We start from the raw sequence: 22,529 nt of genomic DNA, 5'->3' as shown, positions 1-22,529 counted from the left end.
AACAGTGAGCTAGCTTGCCAGCTGAGAGGCCCAGCAGAGGGGGGTAGGCTCTGACTCGATACTGTTGCAAATTTAGTGCTGAAGAACAGCAGCAATCTCTGGGGAGAGCTGGTTCTGAGGCAAAAAGGAAAAAAGTGGTCGTTTTATTTTGAGGCTTGACTTTTTAAAGCAGCCTGTTCTGAGGGGGGGGTTATGCCCTTGACTCGAAGCCAAGTAGCAGAAATGAGTGAAGTGAAAGACCCCCAGATTGACCAAGGTTCTGAGGAGGAATTTGGCTCAGTGCAAGGTGACAGCACAGGAGAGCAGGACCCAGAACTCAGAAAAATACTCCTAGCCCAACAGCATGAGCTGAGGGTGAGGGAAATGGAGGAAAGATTAGAGAGAGAAAGAAGGGAGGAAAGGGAAAGGCAATTTGAAATGGAGCAAAGGGAAAGAGAGAAACAAAGGCAATTTGAAATAGAGAGATTGGAAAGAGAAGAAAGATTGGAGAGAGAGAAAATGGCGTTTGAATTAAGAAAACTGGAACTGATGAACCAGAACAATAATAACAATAGGGATTCTGAGGGAGGCCAACTGTCTAAAGCTGACCTGAAGAAATTCCCTGTGTACCACAAGGGAGATTGTCCTGAGGTGTTCTTTTCCTTAGTGGAAAGAGCGTTTGTGGACTTCTCAGTGAGGGAAACTGAGAAGATGACCATCATGCGTTCTTTAATCAGTGGTAGCCTGGCTGAGGTTTATGCCGAGATGCCTGAGGAACGGATGAAAGATTTTGCAGAGTTTAAAAAACTGGTGTTCGCAAGACATGGGATAAATGCAGAGCAGCTGAGACAAAGGTTCAGGTCCCTCACCAAGAAGCCAGAACAGACTTTTACCCAAGTGGGGGCCCAATTGGTGAGGCTGCTTGAGAAATGGCTGTCGCAGGAGGGAACAGAGACCTATGAACAGCTTAAAGACTTGATAGCCCTGGAACAGTTCTATTCAGTCCTGCATGGGGAATTGAAATTCCAGGTGAGGGAAAGGAAACCGAAATCTGTGGCAGCAGCCGCAGAAATCGCGGATTTTATCTCCCAAATAAGAAAGCCCTTGGGTGAGGGGAAATCTGTGGGTAAACCCAAAGAAGCCTACAGCAAGTACTCTCAGGGACCAGGGAAAAGCCAGCAAGGGGGAGGGGCCCATGGTGAAGGGAAGCCCTCAGACATGAAACCAAGCCCTCAGAATTTGGAGGGAAAACCCAAACAAGAGGAGAGAGAATCAAAATACACCAGAAAATGCTATTTCTGTCAGGGAAAGGGTCATCTGATCTCAGAGTGTGAGAAATTGAAGCAGCTAAAAGGAATGGTGCCTCAGAATTCTAGTGGGACCAAGCCAAAAGCTGTGTTCTGTGTCCAGAAAGAGCAAGGCTCAGTGTCACAGAGGGAGCCTGTTGCCATAGCTACTCAGTCTGGAACAGCTACCTATGCTGATCAGGCTGAGGAAAATGGTCCTCTTATAGAGGTAAAGCGCTGCTTGCTGATAAAAACAGATTCTCAGTTGTTTGAGACAGCAGGGGTGGACGTAGGAATACTTGACCGTCAGTATAGGGGGCTGCGGGACACTTGTTCCCAGGTAACCCTGTGCCATCCAGATATCATCCCTAGGGAGTTTATAATCCCAAATGAGAGCATGAAGGTGGCAGGGATTGAGGGGCAGGTAATCTCTCTGCCAGTAGCTGAGGTACCTGTCAACTTTCAAGGCTGGAGGGGAGCTTGGCGCCTAGCAATTTCATCGACTCTGCCAGCAGCCGTGCTCGTGGGAAATGACCTGGCTGAACATGTGAAACGGGTGCTAGTGATTACACGCTCACAAGCCACCACAGGGACAGTTCAGGGGGGTAATGATGAGCCAGAGACGGAAGCAGAGGGGAGTTCAGAAGCTGTGGTGGAAACCTTAACCACAGACAGCAGATTTGGACAGGAGCAGAAGGCAGACGCCACTCTCCAAAAGTGTTTTGAACAGGTGACTGACGCCCAGCTAGCACCTGAAACCCCAGTGAGATTTCTGGAGAAAAAAGGGATTCTGTATAGAGAGACCCTAAGGAATATCTCAAAAGGGGGAGATGGGATCAGGAGTCAGCTAGTGGTACCTGAAAAGTATCGCCCCATGATCTTACAAAGGGGTCACTCTGACATGTTTGCTGCACACTTAGGAGTGAACAAAACACAGCAGAGAATCACACAGAATTTCTACTGGCCTGACATAGGGAAGCAGATCAGGGAGTTCTGTAAACAATGTGATGTGTGTCAAAGGCAGGGGAATAACCGCGACAGGACCAAAGCAAAGTTGTGCCCTTTGCCTGTGATTGACACTCCGTTCAAATGCATAGGGGTGGATATTGTGGGACCTTTGCCCAAGGCCACAAAGAGGGGGAATAGGTTCATACTAACAATTGTGGACCATGCCACAAGGTATCCTGAAGCCATACCCTTGACAAACATCGAAACTAACACAGTGGCCGATGCTTTGGTGGGGTACATGTCCAGGATGGGATTTGCCTCAGAGATAATCACAGATTTGGGCACATCGTTCACGTCAAAGCTCATGAAACGCTTATGGCAAATCTGTGGAATTAAGCACAAGGAAACCACTGCCTATCATCCGGAAAGTAATGGGTTAACTGAGAAGTTCAATGGGACTCTGATGCGCATGATAAGGGCTTACTTGGCAGAGAATCCAAACAATTGGGACCAGAAGCTGCAATCCCTTTTGTTTGCTTATCGATCAGTGCCACAAGCCACTACCGGGTTCAGTCCATTCGAACTTTTATTTGGGAGAAGGGTGAAAGGGCCCCTTGATTTGATCAAACAAAATTGGGAGCAGATCACCCAGGATGACCCACAAGACGTTGTGACTTACATAGACACCTTGATGAATGACCTAAAGCGAAATCTAGAGCTGGCAGCAGAAAACCTGCAAGCGCAGAAGATCAAACAGAAAACATGGTATGACCGCAAAGCTAGAGAGAGGCACTTTGACCCAGGGGAGGAAGTGCTTTGGCTTAGGCCCTGCAGAGAGAATAAGCTGCAGCTCAAATGGGCAGGACCATATAGGGTCATTTCCAAGATGTCAGACCTGAACTACCTAATAGAGCAGGAGGAGAACCAAGCAAGGAGGGTGGTTCATGTGAATGCCCTAAAACCCTACTACAGAGGGGAACAGAGGGTTTTATTCGCGATAAAAGCAGCTGAGAGTGAGGAAGCGGAATTGCCCTTCTGGGAGGGTAGAGGGGAAGTAAAATACAACCCAGAGGAGGTAAAGATCAGTCCTGCACTCACCCAAGACCAGCAGCAAGAACTAAAAATGCTGCTTAGCAAATATCAACAGGTGTTTTCCAACAAGCCGGGGATAGTGAAGGGAGTGATGCATCGGATCCACACAGGGGATGCACCCCCGCAGGCAGTATCCCCATACCGAGTAACGGGACCCTATAGGGACAAGGTGCGGAAGGAGCTGGACGAGATGCTAAGGGAGAACATAATCGTCCCCTCTTCTAGTCCTTGGTCCTCTCCGATAGTCCTTGTGGACAAGCCTGATGGGAGCATTAGGTTTTGTGTTGATTACAGGAAATTAAACCGTGTAACCACTCCTGATGCCTACCCAATGCCCAGGCTAGACAACCTGATTGAAACCATAGGGGGTTGTCGGTTCATCTCATCATTGGACCTGGTAAAGGGATATTGGCAATTAAGAATTGATCCCAGGGATCAAGAAAAGACTGCCTTTTGCAGCCCTTTTGGTCTCTATGAATTTCGAGTCCTGAGCTTTGGTCTCAGAAATGCACCAGCCACATTCCAAAGGCTGATGGACCAGACCTTGGCAGGGCTCAGTGACTTTACAGTGGCCTACATTGATGACATAGGGATCTTCAGTAATACCTGGGAAGATCACCTGATACACCTGGAGTTAGTGCTGCAGAGGTTAAGTGCAGCAGGGCTAACAGTAAAGGCCAGCAAGTGTCAGCTGGGTAGCCCAGAAATAAAATACTTGGGTCACATGGTAGGGGGAGGAATGATAAAACCCCTGAAGGCCAAAATAGAAGCTGTTCGTGATTGGCCTAGACCCAACACCAAGAAAAAAGTCAAATCATTTCTTGGGTTGGTGGGCTACTACAGAAAGTTCATCCCGAGGTTTAGCGAGATTGCGGCTCCGCTGACCGATCTGACGAGGAAGAAGGCTGATGACCGCATCCCGTGGACCAGCGACTGTGAGGCGGCGTTCCAGAGGTTGAAGGAGGCGTTAATCAACTATCCTGTCCTGCGTGCTCCAGACTTCGACCGGGAGTTCATCATCTACACCGATGCGTCTAACAGCGGGGTAGGAGCAGTTCTGTGCCAGGAGGATGAGAATGGTGACCAGCATCCAGTGTCCTACCTGAGTAGGAAACTTCAAAAAGGTGAGAGACATTTGGCAACCGTGGAGAAGGAGTGTTTGGCCATAGTCTACGCGATCCAGAAGGCCAAGCCTTACATCTGGGGAAGACATTTTGTTCTGTGTACTGACCATTCACCATTGCAATGGTTAAAGACGATGAAAACCCACAATAGCAAACTTATGAGGTGGGCTTTGAACTTACAGGACTATGACTTTGAAGTGAAGGTGGTCAGAGGGTCAGTGAACTGTGTTGCTGACGCCTTATCAAGAAGACCTGAAGACTGAAGACGGCGAAAGAACATGGACTATATGTATATAATGAAGACAAAAAGTTAAAATGTACCTGGTTTTAAATTGGTTTGTATTAATAAAGGTAAAATTGATGTAATGCATATGGTAAATGTTTGAAATGCCTATTTGCTATGTTTAACTTGGAGTGTAAGTATATGTAAGTATTATAGGGTATGTATAACTGTTGTTGTATGTTTTATACAGGTTGTTTTTTTGGTGAAAAGCACCTTAGCTTTCCCCCTACAAAACAACTTATAAAGAGGGGAGGTGTTACATAACAGCACTGATGTTACCTGTCTGTCATGGGTTTGGAGGGAAAGTTCCATCCTATGGGGAGTGGAAGGCGGGACATCAGGAGGAGGGGCTGTACTGTATAAATATGTGATGCCTGTGTGGTGAAGAGTAGATGCTGAGACAGACTGTGAGACGCTGGGTTGGGACGAAGCAGCAGCTGGGGAAGAAGAAGCTGTTGTGGGAGTCTGGGTGTCTGACAGGGTACTACTGTGTGTCAGAGTACCAACCTGATAAGTTCAGGTGTCTGTGGGTTAGCCAGAACTGATGGGTTCAGGGTCTGTGCTTTAAGTTAAAGGTTCTAGGTGAACCAAACTGTATGCTTGTGTGTGTGAGAATAAGCCACGTTACTTTATTTTATTCACCTGATTGTTTTATTTACCCTGTTTGTATTTAAAATAAACCTTATTCTTTTGTTGTTTAAAAATCCATCCCTGGTCTGTGTGACTTATTATAGGGAATGGTTGGTGGCAGCTTAGTAACTGTGTGATAGATCCCAGTAGGTCTGGGTTTGTCACACTCACCATAGGCAGTGGCAGTACCACAGATCTTGTGTAATTATCGGTCACACTCCCCATTGTGCTGCTAATGTTTCCTTATGATATAATGAAGAGCTCCAGAACCAATTTTTCAAATTGAGTATTTGTGTCTCTGTACTGTCCTTGGAAAAGGATGTAGACAACATCCTGACAACCGAAATGTATATTTAATGTCAAGCATATTGCAATTGTTGGGGAAGGATAGCCCTTCAGCCCAGTTCATGTTGACAGAAGTGAATCTCAGTAATAAAAGAATAAAATATTATTGCTTTTGAAAGCGGAAAGTCACTCACACATAGTATACCTGTAAAGTGGGTTTTGCCAAATAATCAAATTACTCTTTTATGAGCTCTGACATGGAAACTTCCAAAGTAAACAACTGAGCATGTGCAGGAATGCATAAAATAAAAATAACTGCTGGAAAACAACTATAACAAAGACTGCTTTCTCTGATAGGCTGTTTAGACTATGTGATCAGGAAATGTTTTATCTATTATATTGCCTCTGTTTTACATGACTCACTGAATACAAACTTCCATATCCACTCTAATGCCCAATTATAGACACATGTTTATAATTTCTACATTCCACATTTTTTCTCTTCCACCTCACAATCAACTCCCACTGTGAACAAAAACCTGTCCTATAATTTTACTCCTTTGGATTAGAAGGTTTGTTATTTTAAGTTTATTCCTGGGTAACAATTTTCAACCTGCGGTTTCCAGGGATCATTTCAGTAGGAGACATTCCATCTATGCATTTGTGATTTGCGCCTTCTATAATCTTCATTTGACAAACATATTGTATTTAGCAAAACACACACACATACTCCCATATATATAACCTCCAGTAAAAAAAAATTCTGGTGTCATAAGGGTTGCTACTTAGAACCATAATAAGCATAATGAAGCTCAGCAGGACATAAATGCAATGCAGTATGTAAGGAGAAGATCGAAGTACATGAGCCTTGCAGAGATAATTGAGCTATTACAGGATATTGACCGCCAGAAAAAATAAGCCTATATTCCACAAAGCTTCTCAGTACATACTGTTTATATCACCTTTTTCTTTTTCTTAATGTAATGTTATAGTTGAATTCTCCCGCTGACTTTAATTGCATGTATAAGCCTATTACAGTTTTCTTTCTGGACTGAGGACAGCCCATTGTCACTTCTTTATTAACATCAAGGCTGGAAGACATGAGAGAGACAGGCAAAAGGTTATGTCAAAGTCAAAAGAGGAAAATAGTCTCACTACAAAGACCATGAAAAGATACTGCAGTTATTTTCAATGACAAGTATACTTGAGAAATCACAATGAGAATGCAGACATTATTCAAGAGGAAGTATATAAATAGCATGTGCAAAATTATACTGAGTTAATCTGTGTTGATTTTTGTACTTGACAGAAGCCACTAAGGAGATATCTTGAATGAATCCCATGGAAGTAAATGGGATGTACAGTTTTGTTTAGTGTTACTTTCAGGAGACAGTCCCAGCTGTATGTTTCTGCTGATCTCCCATATAATTTGTGCCTGTTGCTTGTGCCTGTGATGTGAAGCTGTTCATATGCCCTTCATTTTTCTGAATCTTCCATATTTCTTGGTTCAGCATAAATAGAGACCATGGTGTTTGCCCATCATCTCCCATTACCTTTCAAATTACAGTATGTTCGCCTTTCATATTCAATACATTATCTGTGATGTTGTCACCAATACATACGGCTCATCACCAATGTAGAGTTCTAACAGGGTGTGTAGATTTAGTTCAGAGCATCTTTATAACCTCCAACTAGTAACCTCCCCATCCTTCCACATTCTAGATTATAGTCCTTCTGTCTTGTTTCTGCATGAAGAAAAACAGGAACAGTAGCTCCAGTTTCACAAATATTTATAGTTCTCTTAACACCAAATTGGTGCTATCAGCTTCTTTAGATATAGTGAACTGTACACTTATTTTAGAGTTCACTAATGGATTTTTGAGACTGAACTGATTGACGTGATGTCTCCCTACAGATGAATAGAATAGCTATTCCATTATCTAAAACAATACAATTGCACAGGAATCTGTCCTCCACTCCCTTTGTTCGACCTTATTATTTAAAGAATTTGTTAAATTGTCATAGTTAAATCTTTGTTAAATCTGATGCCTTCAGTCATAGTAGATATGAGATATAGAAATAAGTCATGTTCTGAGCCTAGTTGCCTATGTGGCTTAAAATAAGTGATAAAGCTTGTGTTATTACTTGTTGTCCTTTGCGTAATGTACTAAGAGCAGAATATCTGAGTCAAATTTAGGAACAGTATATGGATTAGCCTATCTATAATGCTGTTGCTACCTATGTTGTGGGAAATATGGATATCTAATTGCTAATCAAGCCCTTTTTTTCATCTACAGTAATTTATGTTATTGTAAAAATAATGAAAGAGGGTATTGGTTGTTGTGGGTTTTTCGGGCTCTTTGGCCGTGTTCTGAAGGTTGTTCTTCCTAACGTTTCGCCAGTCTCTGTGGCCGGCATCTTCAGAGGACAGCACTCTGTGCTCTGGTGTAGTTGACTTGGGAGTGGAGTATTTATGGCTGTGAGATGGGCTTTTGTCTTTTTCTGTCAATGGGTGATTAAGAGGAGAGATGTTGTGATAAAGAGGAGAGATTATCTGTCACTGTGATTGATGGGTGTCATTAACTGGTCTTTTGTGTGTAGTGATCCCCTGTCCTTGTGGCTGGGCAGAGTTCTTTGACCTTTTGCATGCTGTATTTTTGAGAGCCGGGAGCCAAGTTTTGTTGAGTTTCAAACTTTACTCTTTTTTGTTGAAGTTTTGCTGGTGCTTGTGGATTTCAATGGCTTCCCTGTGCAGTCTGATGTAATGATTGCTGGTGTTGTCCAGTATTTTAGTATTTTGAAATAGAATTTCATGTCCAGTTTGTTTTAGGGCATGTTCAGCTACCGCAGATTTTTCTGGTTGTTTTAGTCTGCAGTGTCTCTCATATTCTTTGATTCTGTTGTGGATGCTTCATTTTGTGCTTCCAATATATACCTGTCCACAACTGCAAGGTATCCGATATACTTCTGCATTGGTGAGGGGGTCCCTTCTGTCCTTTGCTCACTGTAACAGGCTGTGCATCAAGTTCTTGTGGGAAGTTCCAAACTTATGTGCTGTTTTTAATGTCCCAAATTCACATGGCTGATAGTGTAGAGGCCAGGCAAGCTTCTTAGATGAAAAAAGCTGCAACATACATGTTGGTTTAAGGCTCTTCTTCAGCTAGCAATTTGGAATTTAGGGCCCTGGAATACCTTTGGATCCCTTTCATTGTGGGGAAACTACTGTGGACTGTGGGATCAGGCAAACCTGTAATTTCAAAAAACCACTGCCACCAGTAAAATCATCCCACTAGCAGCAGCTTTTTGGAAATTAAAGCCTCCCCCCCATGGCTGATGATGTCAGCAACTTTATGCAGCATAACTTCAGGAAACAGAATTTCAGCCGCTGTGTCATCTGAACCTAGACAAAATGTGCTCGGTCTTAACTGTAACAAGATAATTTGAAACACAGTTTATGGTGTTGGCTTGTTTTTGTCAAACATAGTTAAAATCGCATAGTTTAGGGTTGGGGTGACATACTAAGCTATACCTAAACAAATTTAGATAAATTGGAGAGAAATTTAGATAAATTGGAGAGAAAACTTCTAGTCTTCTTCGTGAGTCATACCTGAGGAGACACAGTCATGGTGGGAATCTAGGCATCTTCTTGGAATAGTAGACCATATGCATTAAATCATGGTTCATATTTGTATCAAGACACAACCACAACATTTCCAGGAAGTTTTCATTTCCAGGAAGTTAAGGTAAAGGTAAAGGTTCCCCTTGACAATTTTTGTCCAGTCATGTTTGACTCTACGGTGTGGTGCTCATCCCCGTTTCCAAGCCATAGAGCCAGTGTTTTGTCCGGAGACAATCTTCCGTGGTCACATGGCCAGTGCGACTTAGACACGGAACGCTGTTACCTTCCCACCGAAGTGGTCCCTATTTATCTACTCACATTTTTACATGCTTTCGAACCGCTAGGTTGGCGGGAGCTGGGACAAGCGACGGGTTCTCACTCCGTTGCGTGGATTCGATCTTACGACTGCTTGGTCTTCTGACCCTGCAGCACAGGCTTCTGCGGTTTAGCCCGCAGTGCCACCAGGAGGTTAAGTGATGTTTTAATACAATTACAATCAGTGTTGTGCGAATTTACCCAGAGATAAATTCCATTTTCTTCCATAGGTCTTGCTCACGAGTAGATGTGCGCACTAAACTCAGAGCTTATTGGCTCATGTGTGAGTGAAACCTTGATGGAAAGGTTACTATACATAGATATAATACATCTCCTTGCTTGACTATGTAGAACTCCAAGGTATTAGAATTGTTCTGATTATGCAAAAGGCACTTGCTGATTTGAGTCTCAAGATAGATGGAGCTTTTATCTCTTGGACACTAAGAACAGCCATCCAGCCAACAAGCAGATTAAATGTCTTTGTTACCTGGGAGTATATTGTCAGTTAAAAACAAAATCTAGTTCTCTTAATTTATTCATTTGACATAGTGCTTCTTTTCTGATTAAAAAAGAAGTTGTTTATAAATGCAGATTATGACCTTATATTTTTCTGTCCTAGGTACTGGAGATATAGCGAAGACAGAAGAACTATGGATACTGGTTACCCAAAACCCATCACAATCTGGAAAGGTATCCCAGAATCACCTCAGGGAGCCTTTGTCCACAAAGAAAATGGTATGTCGTGTATTGTGAATAATATGGTTGTCTCCAGAAAAACAAAGCCACTTGCTGTTGTACACGCTTGCATTTTCCTCCTTTATCTTTCTTCCTCTTTTTCCTGAATTTCTCATATATGCAGTGTATGCTTTGCTATCTGAATGTTCATTACCCTGTTACCTTTCACTGTTGGCTATGCCAGATGATGATGGTGGGCGTTGGAAAGTCCAAAAACTTCTAAAGGATTATCATGGTGGGCACATCAGTGGTTGCCTTTGGAGGGATGGCAATTTGATAGTCTGGTCTTTACATTTTTTGTGCCTTTCAGAGCAAAATAAAGGTATAAAAATGTCAATTGCTATGTGCCTCTAGCTTTTCTTCCTTTCTCTCCCTCATGACATGTCTCTAGTGTGATCCTATTTTCATTTCCCTATAAAAAATATGAGACATTTCCCCCTTCCTGAGAGCTTCTATTCCTTCCTTTGGCTCCAATAACAAATTGCTGCACAGTGCATGCTCTTCTCAGGGATATGTTTAATCACTTCCTTGTTTGAGGCCTGTTTCATCCATCAACATAAGTTCTTTCCTGAATTGTGCATTTTAGCTTGAAAAACAACATAATATTCACATATATATCCCCATAAAATGCTAGTTTTCTTCATGGCCAGATACAACCATAGTTCTTTTTATAAATCTGTATTTTGGGGATGATTTTTTAAAAAATTAATTCTCTTTAATTGTGTGAAATGGTTTTGGGGTAGGGATGTCAGTCTTCAGTTAATTCATTCTTGCTGGTTAGAATGAAAAAATGGAACACTTTTGTCCCTGCTAAACAAGGCTACATGTATCTTTCTCCACTCCCTGCATTTTGGGACTTTGTGAAAAAGTCCCAAAATGATTTTTGTGCAAAAACCATACTTTTTCTTTTTTAAAGTATTTTGCCCAAAATGCAAAGTTTATTTTTTGCAAAAGGAAAAAAAACCACCCTGGTTTTATTTTTTTATATTTTTTTGGCTAGTGTTGATGAAAATGCAGGTGAAGGGGAAAAAAGCCTTGGTATTTTCAGTCTTTTGCAGGAATACAAAACAATCTCACCGTGGTTGACTGTTTTTGGCAGGATGTTCCAGTATGTCGAGACAGCATTTTTTATTTTTATTTTTTGCTGAGAATGATGAATATTGCAAATATTTGTTACATCCTCATTCTTGGGTGAAAGTGAACTATACAGATTTGTAAAAAGAAGATGAGGTATGGGCTAGCAAAAACATTAAAACCAGCATCAGTTTTTGGCTTTGTGGTGATATTTCTTCAAAGCTATATATTAAGAAATCATATGGGCACTCCTTTGAGAAGGAAAAATGAGTACTTTACTGTACTGAACTCACCTGCTGAAGACTGCAGGAATAGTGCTGTAATATTTTCCTGAAAGCCAAGATCGCTGCATGGCTGATATGGTGATTGTATCAAGAGACAATGAAACAAACAAGGGGACAAATAAGAAACACAGCAACCCACTTTCAGAAAACCCTGATTAAATTTTGCCTGAAACCATTTCTCTTCCATTGTTTAGATGAAGACTTGACTTGAAATTGTACCAGATTGCTTTAGGAGAGAAATTTCAGAGGAGCTGCTTCCAATTGGACAACATCTTTTATTAATGTAGCACTAATCTTTTTAGCTGCTTCATTCCTTTTGCAGGGGGGTGGTGACATTTGGGTGGCTAGATCTAAACACCACAAAGGGGAGCTATGAATCTAAATTCCCAGATCTTTTTGTGCCTCTAAAAATTATTCATACTAGAGAACCAGTATGGGCAAATATCTTGCACAGGGCTAGATTTCCTAACTATTAAAATACAGTGGCACCTCGCTTAACGATTGCCTCGCTTAACGAAGAAATCACTTAACAATTAGGTTTTTGTGATCGCAAAAGCGATTGCAAAATGATGGTTTAAATGGGAAAAATCCACTTCACGATGATCGGTTCCCTGCCTCTGGAACCGATTTTTGCATTATAACGATCCAAAAAGAGCTGATTGTCGGGTTTAAAAATAGTCACTGGGTGCACAAAATGGCTCCCCACTGTGATTTAGGACAGATTCCTCGCCGCCCCTATGGAGGATCTTCACTGGATGGTGAGTTTTCAGCCCATTGGATCCACATCCTAAATCTGTAACAGTAAGACTGATGTTTGCATTTTGAATAGGAAAGGAATACTAATAAAAAAAATTATCCTCTGTTCCATTCAAATATGAAAGTTTATTTTGTGTGTGTTAAGTCACTGAAGCTAGTATCTGGGCTGTCCTTCCCAGCTAGTAACTCTGGCCTCTCAAATGAAGCCCAGAATTTTTCCTAAAGATTGGGAATACTCCTAGAGGCAAAGGAAAAGATGATGAAGATGGAAGATGTTCCTGCTGCTTGTGTTCAGTTCAGAAACAGTGGGAAGTAGTTTACCCTGTTGCGAAAGTTTGTTTCATGCTGGATCAGTGCCACTGTTCAGCTGGAACGGTAAAACACTTGAGAGTTTTGGCAGGGAGGCAGCATTTCTGCAATTAGGCACAACTTGTAATTACCCTGGATTGCATTTGAATGATCAAATTCTGGCTCCCTTCAGGACAGAGAGAGAGAGAGGAAGCTGTGTACACCTGTTTGCCATCCACACAGCCTGTCACTCAGTGTTTCCTCTCAAAGGCATCGAAATAACACAGAATAGAGTCACTCAGTTCAAGAGAGAGAAGGGAGCAATTTTGATAAGGCCCAACACTGCTGTAATTTGTCATAATTGACCAATGTTTCTGTGTTTGGCAGGAGGTCTTTGAGCAAACGAGATTCAGATTGAGCTTAATTTGTAATCCCGTTCATGAGTCAGTTGAAAACCTTAAATCTTTCTGTGTTTCTAAATATATTTGCCTTGTTTCTTCAATAAAATTTAGACACATAGAGGATAATTCAACCAAAATTATTATTCACTCTGGTGCCATGACAGAAATTTATCCCCTGAAGAGGTCAATTGGCAGAATTAGTCCTCAAATTTATTCACCTTCAAAAAGCTGCTCCCCTGTTACTATCACTGCATCAGCCACCACTGCCGCTACCACAATGCCATAACATAACGTAACGTAACATACCATGAGAATAGACAGAATCGGCAGAGAATTACAAAAGGTTGTTTGTGCACAACACACTTTGGTCTGCTGAAATTTTATTGGACTTAAAAATGCAAAGCAGACGTTTGATTATGACCGCAGGATTTCATTTACATAAGGATTGCTTTAATATGCTTGTGTTCCTTTGTCTGCACTTCGAATATGCACAAATTTCTGCCCTAGACCTAATTGCTGCTTCCAACTGTATTAGACTCATTGAATCTGTGGGATTGATTGATTGATTTAATATGCTGCTTTTCCCCCATTAGAGGAACTCAAGCTGACTCACAATTTAAACAATATCAAGACATAAATAAAAACATAATGGAATATTATGTAGTGAAGATAATATATTCAGAGCAATTGAACAGATAAGAATACTAAAAAACTGCCCTTAAAAACACACAGACCTCAGATCAGTAGAGTAAAAAGGTATACAACATTCCAAATAATACTTACTTGTCCAAATCAATTAAAAGTCTACCTAAGAAAGTTCTTTGTCTGCCAGTGGAAGAAAAAGGACAATGTTTGTTTACATAAGTGTTCAGTTACCAAGATCTACTATAGTTGGGACCAACATTTGGATGGAAATTTCTAAGTGCCCTAAAAAGTTGGGGGTGGAATATATCCTGTAATGTGGGGAGTGCAACATCAAAGATGGACAACATAGCTTCTCGGAATTGTTGTCAGTACTGATACCAATTGCCACCCACCTCTGCAGAAAATCTTCTCGTCTAGAAGATGGGATGTATTTCCCCTTCACTCTGGCTGGACGGACTAGACTTTGTTGTTGTTATCAAGACACGTAAACTATGTGGTTTCTAGTATTGTATGTATTAGAAGTTATAATGCATTCCCTTCTGTGGAAAATTGTATTATGATGGGGCAGGAGCTTTGTAACAACTCATCCTGGTTAGAGAGGGACACAAACTGGAAAAACAGCGGTTCATAATGTGTTTTGTTCAGGCTAACCACGAACCCCTGGAAAAATGAACTGATTCACAGTTTGTTTCTCTGATTCACGCCTGGAGAAGTCCCTACCTGCTCCTGCTGCCACTGCAGGCACATACTCAGAGGCAGCGGCAGGCTCCTGGCAGGGAAGCCAAGTCTGCTGCCTCTGACGATGGCACCTATGTTGGGAGCAGCAGCAGCAGGAGCAGATAGGTGGAGGTGGTATGGGCAGTGGAAAGAGGTTGAGCAAGCATCCCCTTTCACCGAAGCAAAGAAAACTCTAAAGGGAAAAAAGTTTGGCATTTTGTTTTGCTTTGGCATCCCTGGACTGGAGCATGAAACAAACCAGGTTGGTTTGTTGGGTTTTTTTGGTTCACGGTTTATTTCATGCCCATCTCTAATCCTGATTTTATGGTATAGATTCAGGATGAGGGCAGCTGTTGACTGGCTCCTTGACAAGATTGGAAGGCACAGTGTTAGTTCAGACACCTGACTTTTAATTCTCCCAATTAGTTCTAAATTTTCATACTTTCCATATCATTTTGTTTACATTAGAAGTAACTTAATTATAACTCATTAAAATAATTACCTTTTTGTTTCCCAGGCTTCACGTATTTCTATAAAGGCAAAGAATACTGGAAATTCAACAACCAGATGCTCAGGGTGGAACCTGGATATCCCAGATCCATCCTCAAGGATTTTATGGGTTGTGATGGGCCAGCAGACCGGGACAAAGACCGACACAGCCCTCAAGATGACGTAGACATTGTCATCAAATTGGACAACACAGCTAGTACTGTGAAAGCCATAGCCATTGTCATTCCTTGCATTCTGGCCCTGTGCCTCCTCGTCTTGGTTTACACTGTGTTCCAGTTCAAGAGGAAAGGAACACCCCGCCACATACTGTACTGCAAACGCTCTATGCAAGAGTGGGTGTGATGTAGGGTTTTGGGTTTTTTTCCCCCTTCTTCTTCTTCTTCTTCTTCCTCTCCCTCTCCCGGGAGTTTGTGGTAACTTGAGAATCAACAAAAGAGCTGTTATGCAGTTTCCTACCTAGAAGCAGGCACCTGTCTGCCTCAACCAGGGCTGATATTTAAAACCCCGGGAGGCTGCCTGCCCTGCACATGAGTGAGAATTCACTCCAGTGGGAAGCTTCCATCATACACGATATCTGCCGTCCCTTCAGTCCTTCGTCTTTCTTTGCCATTCGGTTCTAGCCTTTCTTCTGCACGCTCAATACCCAATGCAAAACTATTAGGATTTTCATCAAGAAGAGGAAATGGAACAAGGAAACAACAACAGTCATGTGGGCAAGACACTCTAGTGTCTCTGTTGGGGCTGTTTCTGTCCCCTTTAAAGCCTGCTCCCCTTTGAAAGAGTTTTGCGCGAGGTTTTAAAAAAAAAGAAGAAGAAAAGAAAGATGTAATCAATTTTTTTAAAAGTGAAAAGATACAACTTTAACACAACAATCGTAATGGAACTTTCAGGAAGTGTGAAGACCCAAAACAGCTTTGTCTCCAAAGAGGATTGCTTTCTGTCAGCTATGGATATATAAGTCCTATACTCCTACACACAATTTTTGTCAAGTGGGAGAACAGGATGACACACAGGAATTCAGACTGTTTGGACAGCCATTTTCCAACAAACAAGGGGCCAAAATATCTGCAATATAGTAACAGCCTTAATGATAACATTCATTTTGTGTTTTATACAGCTGTTCTGACTATGTCCTCAATGTTTTAACACATTTATATTCATTACTATATTCAGATAGTATCTTTTTTATTGATTGGTTTAACTTTTTGTTGGTTTCTTGCCTCCTCCTTTTGTTTATTTTCACCCTGAGCTGTACCAGGCGAAAAGCCCCAGGCCTTCCACAGGTCTGTCAGGAACATTTATTTTGAAATGTTTTGCTGAAAGCAGCAAGTTCCTAAGTACAGTGCAGTCAACTAAAGTGGCAATGTTGAAGGTATACAAAATGCTAGTATAATTTACTTTATGGGTGACCCTTTGAGAACTACGGGATCAGTTTTTTCAGGTCTCAGACGGCTCATATGGGCTGGCCTAAAATGACAGGAATGCACAGGTTTTAGTTTCTGAAGTTTATCTTGTGATTTGAGAAAAGGGCTACTATTCCATTGGTGGCTGAAAAACCATATCAGATCTGCAGAGCCTCTTGCTCCCTCCATCTCAGCATCACTGCCTTCTTCTGTACCCCTCTCTGCTGCTTCTCTTGGCTGAGCATGCACTAGTTGTGGCTGCCTCACTTATGACACTACACCGTACCGTAACAAAATGGCAGCTGTAACCAGTGCTCCATCAGTCATGTAGTTTTGCAGGTATATGGAATAGTTGTGGTTAAAGTTGATAGGTCTGCCTGGGAAAGTGTGTTGGCCCACTACAAATCTGGAATAACAATGAGCAAAATGTTAAGCATTGATTGCATTATAGGTGACTGAAGATATATATTTGCTGGCTAGTTTCTAGTAATTCACTGTGTTCAGATTTTAAGTGGGTACAGTTTTATAGCTTAGCCTCCATATACTCAGTGGGTTTGTGCCAATTCATGCCAGCAGCCCTTCCCTGACTCAGCTGCTCTTTTTCTCCCATCACAATTGACCTCATGCACTATCAGTTCCCAGTCTCCCATCAACAAACACCGACTTCCCTTGTGCTGTTTGCAGTATGTGTGCTCAGTGATATTTTTGTTTGTTTTTAAAAATCAGTGAATGCAAACAAACATGGCAGCATTCACTTTGGGTGTCTCCCTGTTTATCAGCATGCACATGAATTTTTATTTGTACTGTGCTTATCTGAGCATTCACAGTATATTTGCCAGCCACACTGCCTGGCCCTGAAGACTTGGCAACAGCTAAGACTGGAGACAGACAGTTGTGTTTTTCAGCAAATCAAAGAGTAGTATGATCTGGAAAGCTCCGTTGCCTATGGAGTACATTGTCTCTGTTCACCGGTTTTGCAGTTGTTTGTTGCACTGCAGAAGCTGTTTACTAGAAATGACAGCAGAACAAAAGGAATGAGTGCGTATGCCCTGGGAGATGACGATTCTGTCGTACAACTTTCAACACTCACGAAAACATTTATTTGTTTTTTCTCCAGCCTGAAAGAAGCAAGAGCTTGGGGTTTGATGATGGGATTGATGGAGCTCCTTTGTCCAGGAATTGGCTTAATTTTTAAAATTTTGCTCTGCTAGACTGTTTAATTTTTTTTGTCTTCTAATTAAGCTTTGAGTGTGGTTATTGCATTTGCCTTTGGAACATGGGTACACAATGGTGTAATTAGCAGTTTCCGTGAGAACTTGAAAGCAACAACTCTGATTCTGCAGAGGTGCTGTTCTTGCAGTCCCCAAAGTATTGCCATTTGGGTACTTGCCTTAGTTCTCAAAGGGTCAATGAAACCTCTGGCATTTAGCTGTGCATTCAGTCACTGACAGAAGCAAGGGACCACCAAAGCATTGTGTCATCATATGTAACTTTTTGCTAACAGCAGTATTGTCATTTTCATGTGACCTGCAGAGCAGGTTATGTATCAATATTTTTTCCTAGAGAAAAGTCAGCAACTGACAGACCTCTTCTATTGATTTTAGGAGCTGCTTCTTGCAGTGACAGGCTTTTTACAGTCACTGGGCTGTGAATTTATTAAAGGTGTTCAAAAAGAAATACACCCCAGACGTCAGAAACCTGGCTTTTTATGAAAGCTAGGATTCCAGGGGAGTAGCTTTTGAAACAATGAACAGCTTGCCTTGAACTTTATTGATCTGTTGATTGTCATTACTAAGTTAAACATTGTCTTCTGTGGGGAAAATAACCCTTTGCTGTCTGAATTACCTTATGTGTACTGTTTTTGATGTCTTTGCTCTTTGACCTTTAACATGCAAACTGGCACAAGCTCAATGGGAAATACGGTGTTGCTGTTCCATGTGGATTCGGCCTAGGCTTTCACAACTACAACAAAAGGCCGATTTCATGTGGTGACCAAATAGTCGCCTATGTTTTGTTAGAGAAGACAGTGGGCTCAATGCACTGGGAAGTCCCCCTCCCAAGTTGGATGGAGGTAAATAGCAGGCGTGTGGCATCCTTCTTCCTCAGCTCGCATTTAATTAGTTAGGGGGAGCTGTAGGAGAATTTCCCAATGGAATGTGCCTAGTATTTGTAGCAGAATGGAAAAGTTGCTATGTATACATGCACGCTCTAAAAATGAACTGCAGTGGAAGCAAATTTCTATTTAATTTTGGTGCAATTTTCTGTATAAAACCTGCCCTTGCTACAAATGACTCGCTATAAATAGTGATGTTCAAAAACACACAAATGTGCAAAAATACTTGAAAACAGCCTTCATTGGCTTTCTGTCAAAGTTTTTTTTATACTAGACTCAAGACAGTTTCTTACTGATTTCCTAATCCACATTACTGAATCATTTTTTAGAGAGTGTAAGTATATATACATATATTAATTTTTTTGGTAATGAATAGCTCGACTGCCTTGAATTTATATTTATATTGAGCATAGCATGAAGATTAGTATGCCTTTTTATTCAATTAAACATGATTTGGGGTTTTGTTTTATTTTGAACTGAGGGTTTATTTTATAACTGTGTGAGGCATGCTATACAGCATTGCAGGGGGCTGGGTTTCTTTCAAGCATAAACAGATATATGGATGGATAACAAAGATTAGAAGTCATGGATTGCTTAATAGCACATATGCAATGCAAACAATGTTTTGAAGCCTCTCAGAGGTACTGTATGGAGTATGCTAAAAGTTGCACCGGTATGAGATCAATACATTACCTTCGTATATACATTTCCATTAGTACACACATACAGCAGCTTACTACATCTGTGAACATAGAATCATTTGGGAATTCTTCATTTTTCTTCACCTTAAAACATGGCTATAGCTATCATTTTTTTCAGACAAAAATCTAGGAAGTATATTCTGCTATAAGCAATGCTCCCCTCCCGTTGCCCTAATATTATTCTTTGATAAATGAAAGTTAGATAAATTTAATTAATCTGCTTTAGCTGTGTTTTACTCTAGCCAATGAGTTGGATCTGGACTTAATCATACTTAGACCACTAAGATCAGTTGATCTATTCTTAAGTATGACTAAGATTACATCCAACCTGTAAGATTTATGTTACTCAGAGAGTCCAAAATAAGATAAACGCTGACTTACATGTAAATTATGACAATCCTAGACACATTTTGTAAATGTCCAAAAACTCAGGTAAACTATTAGCGAATGGGGAACATCATTTACTTTATTCATGACATACAGTAGTGCCTCACATTACGATGTTAATTCGTTCCAGCGAAATTGCTGTCTTACAAAAACGTCATAATGCAAAATTAAAAAGCCCATAGAAATGCATTAAAACCCAATTAATGCATTCCTAGGGGCTTGAAACTCACCATCCAGCGAAGATCCTCCATAGTGTGGCCATTTTCACTGCCTGCGCAGCGAGGAATCCATCCCAGAAAATAGCGGGGAGCTTTTTTTTTCACTCGGTGGCCATTTTGAAACTGCCAATCAGCTGGCCGAAAATCATTGCTTTGCAAGAATCAGTTCCCGAAGCAGGGAACCGATCATCGCAAAGCGAAATTCCCCCATAGGAAAAATTGTTTTGCGATGGTTTTTGTGATCACAAAACCTTCAACGTAAAGCGATTTCATCGTAAAACGGAGCACTCATAATGCGAGCCACCCCTGTATATCTGAAAAGTGGGAAAACAGGTAGCTATTTTTGGACATTTACAAAGGTGATAAATGAATCTCAACATTCACTGCATATTAGATCTTCACTTTGACTTCCATATTACTGTGAGGATGTGGCATTAATTTGTTTTTATTTCTTCATTCACTTGAAAAGTTTATACTTCCCTTTCAAAGTCTGTCTCATGGCAGCACAGATTTCCAGTACAAAAAACGTCTTGGAAGGTGGTGAAGGATCCGAGCATGTTGACATTTGCTCTTTTTGTAAGGAGACACAAGTGTTTATATTCAGAACAGTTAACATAAAGTAATTATAAAGAAGGTAAGTGTGATGATGCATAGTGCTTGATAAAAGAAACATCATTATTACATGGATACTTATTAGTTGATATATTTAAAAGTGCATTATATATTATATACAGAAAGTGATTTGAAAAAAAAAGGTTGGGCATACTTTTGCCACATATGACAAGATGCGCCAGTGTTTCTATTGCAATTTTCTATTTTATGAAATAAGTCATGTGGTAGTTTCCCCTGGGATCCTGTATCCCATATGTTCAGCTTAAACATAAAAATGTGTGTGTGTTTATCTTCAAAAGCTCAAATATTATATCGTGATTTTTTAAAGTCATGTTGGGGTAAAATTTATAAGCAATTAGCCCTTGTTCCAAAGTCCACCCATTCATTAAAAAACCCCCACATAACAGTATCTGCTTGTACCAGAGAGCTTTAGGTGAGATCCTTAACAGGATTTCCAATATTCGTATTTGTAAAAAGAAATTTTAAAAAACATTGCATTTTGAATAAATGGGACCTTTCCATATGTAGTACTATATACCAGCCAGAATCATATATATAGATCATTTGTGCTGGTATAAGTGCAGAGTTGTAAATCACAGTATCAAATTGCCACTAGTTCATACTTGTACTCCTCATTACACACCAAGCCATGCAACTATCAAATAAAAAGGAATACAAATGGTAACTTGTTGAATAGCAACAATTTGTAGCAGCAGTTTACACCTTTGCACTTATACCAGTGTAACTAGCCTGTAGAATTCTGGCTATCATTTTTAGATTTTTTTTAAAAAAAGAAACAGAGTTCTGTCCTCCTGAAAAGCTATCAAATTTACAGTAGAATCAGTGTTATAAAATAGCCTACGTCATCAGATGCATGAAGCAGACATTGGAAACAATGGGTTTATATATGCAATACTGTACATGGGAACAGTAGATAGAATTTTTTTTAATTAAACCTTTATTATTACTGTCACGATCCACACTGCTGGGTCAATGCAGTGCAGTGGCCAATCTATCAAGATAATTTAGATTTGTTGTGTAAATTGATAAATAGCACAATATTATTTGCCATAAGCTGTAATAGGGTGGAATTTATTAGGAAAAAAATAGAATTGTATGTAAATACCTCTGGAAGTATTTGACAGACTGGAGGAGAAAGAATATGATCTTGCTCCGAAGGAGCCTTTTTTCATGTGAAATATAATGTGCATTTTATTACTTCTTGGTTCCATTTTGGAGTCAGGAGTATGGTATAAGAAGCATAAAATGCAATTAAAATAGAACAGCTATATATGAAGCACACTTACCCTTTAAAGTTAGTACTGAGACCCTCTATGCAGTTGTGGAGATGACTAACCAGCTGCTCACATCAGTGTTGTGTCACTAAATTACTTGGTGTTCTCCAAGCCTATGTATTTTTTCTCTTGATCTATCCACCCCAAATATGTTATCATATAAATAGTATTTTTATCTAGAAGATCCACTCAATTCAATGGAGCTTATTCCAGACTGAAAGTACAGAGGACTGCAATCTTAATAAAATTGTTGGTGGGTTTTGATTCATTTTCTCTGCAACAGCCTCATTGGCAATGGTTTCCTAACCCTGTGTCTAAGAACTGGAAAGCACAACATGAGCATCTTTCCAATGTTGAATACCCCTGCCTATTTCCTGATGCCTGGGTGCTGATGGTATTAAAACATCATAGAATCATAGAATAATTGAGTTATAAGGCTATTTAGTCCAATTCCCTGCGCAATGCAGGAATTCATGTCAAAGCAGATCTGACAGAGGGTTGTCCAGATTTCTCTTGAATGGCTCCAGTGTTGGAGCACTCACCACCTTCTGAGGTAACTGGTTCCATTGCCATGCTGCTCCAACAGTTAAGACGTTTTTCCTGATATTCAGCCTAAATCTGGCTTCCTGTAGCTTCAGCCTATTATTATGTATCAGTTTCAATACCTAAATAAAAATTTAAAATCCTGTTTTTCTCTTAAATCCAATTGCTTATGCCAACTAGAGCAGATAAAGGGAATAATTGCTGGATGGTATATGAATATTTATTTAAGCCCATCCCCCCCCCCCCAATGGTTCTGCTCTAGCTGGGAGTGGAGCAGCAATTGAAT

At 40.7% G+C, this 22,529-nt stretch overlaps 1 protein-coding gene across 3 annotated transcripts in view; it reads left to right on the top strand.

The window, feature by feature from the left end:
• The window catches only part of MMP16 (matrix metallopeptidase 16), a 219,727-nt gene extending 200,414 nt beyond the window's left edge, over positions 1-19,313 (top strand). For all 3 annotated transcript variants that reach the window (XM_078393582.1, XM_020804979.3, XM_020804978.3), the window contains 2 exons: positions 10,181-10,296; positions 14,979-19,313. In XM_078393582.1, coding sequence (XP_078249708.1) covers positions 10,181-10,296; positions 14,979-15,313 — 451 coding nt within the window. In that variant the 3' untranslated portion in view covers positions 15,314-19,313. The remainder of the gene's footprint in view (positions 1-10,180; positions 10,297-14,978) is intronic.
• Positions 19,314-22,529: the final 3,216 nt, after the last annotated feature.

This window comes from Pogona vitticeps, chromosome 4 (genome assembly GCF_051106095.1).
Source record: "Pogona vitticeps strain Pit_001003342236 chromosome 4, PviZW2.1, whole genome shotgun sequence".
Classification (NCBI taxonomy): Eukaryota; Metazoa; Chordata; class Lepidosauria; order Squamata; family Agamidae; genus Pogona; species Pogona vitticeps.
Note: the sequence above shows the minus strand (reverse complement) of the source record. Positions and strands in the feature narration are given on the sequence as shown.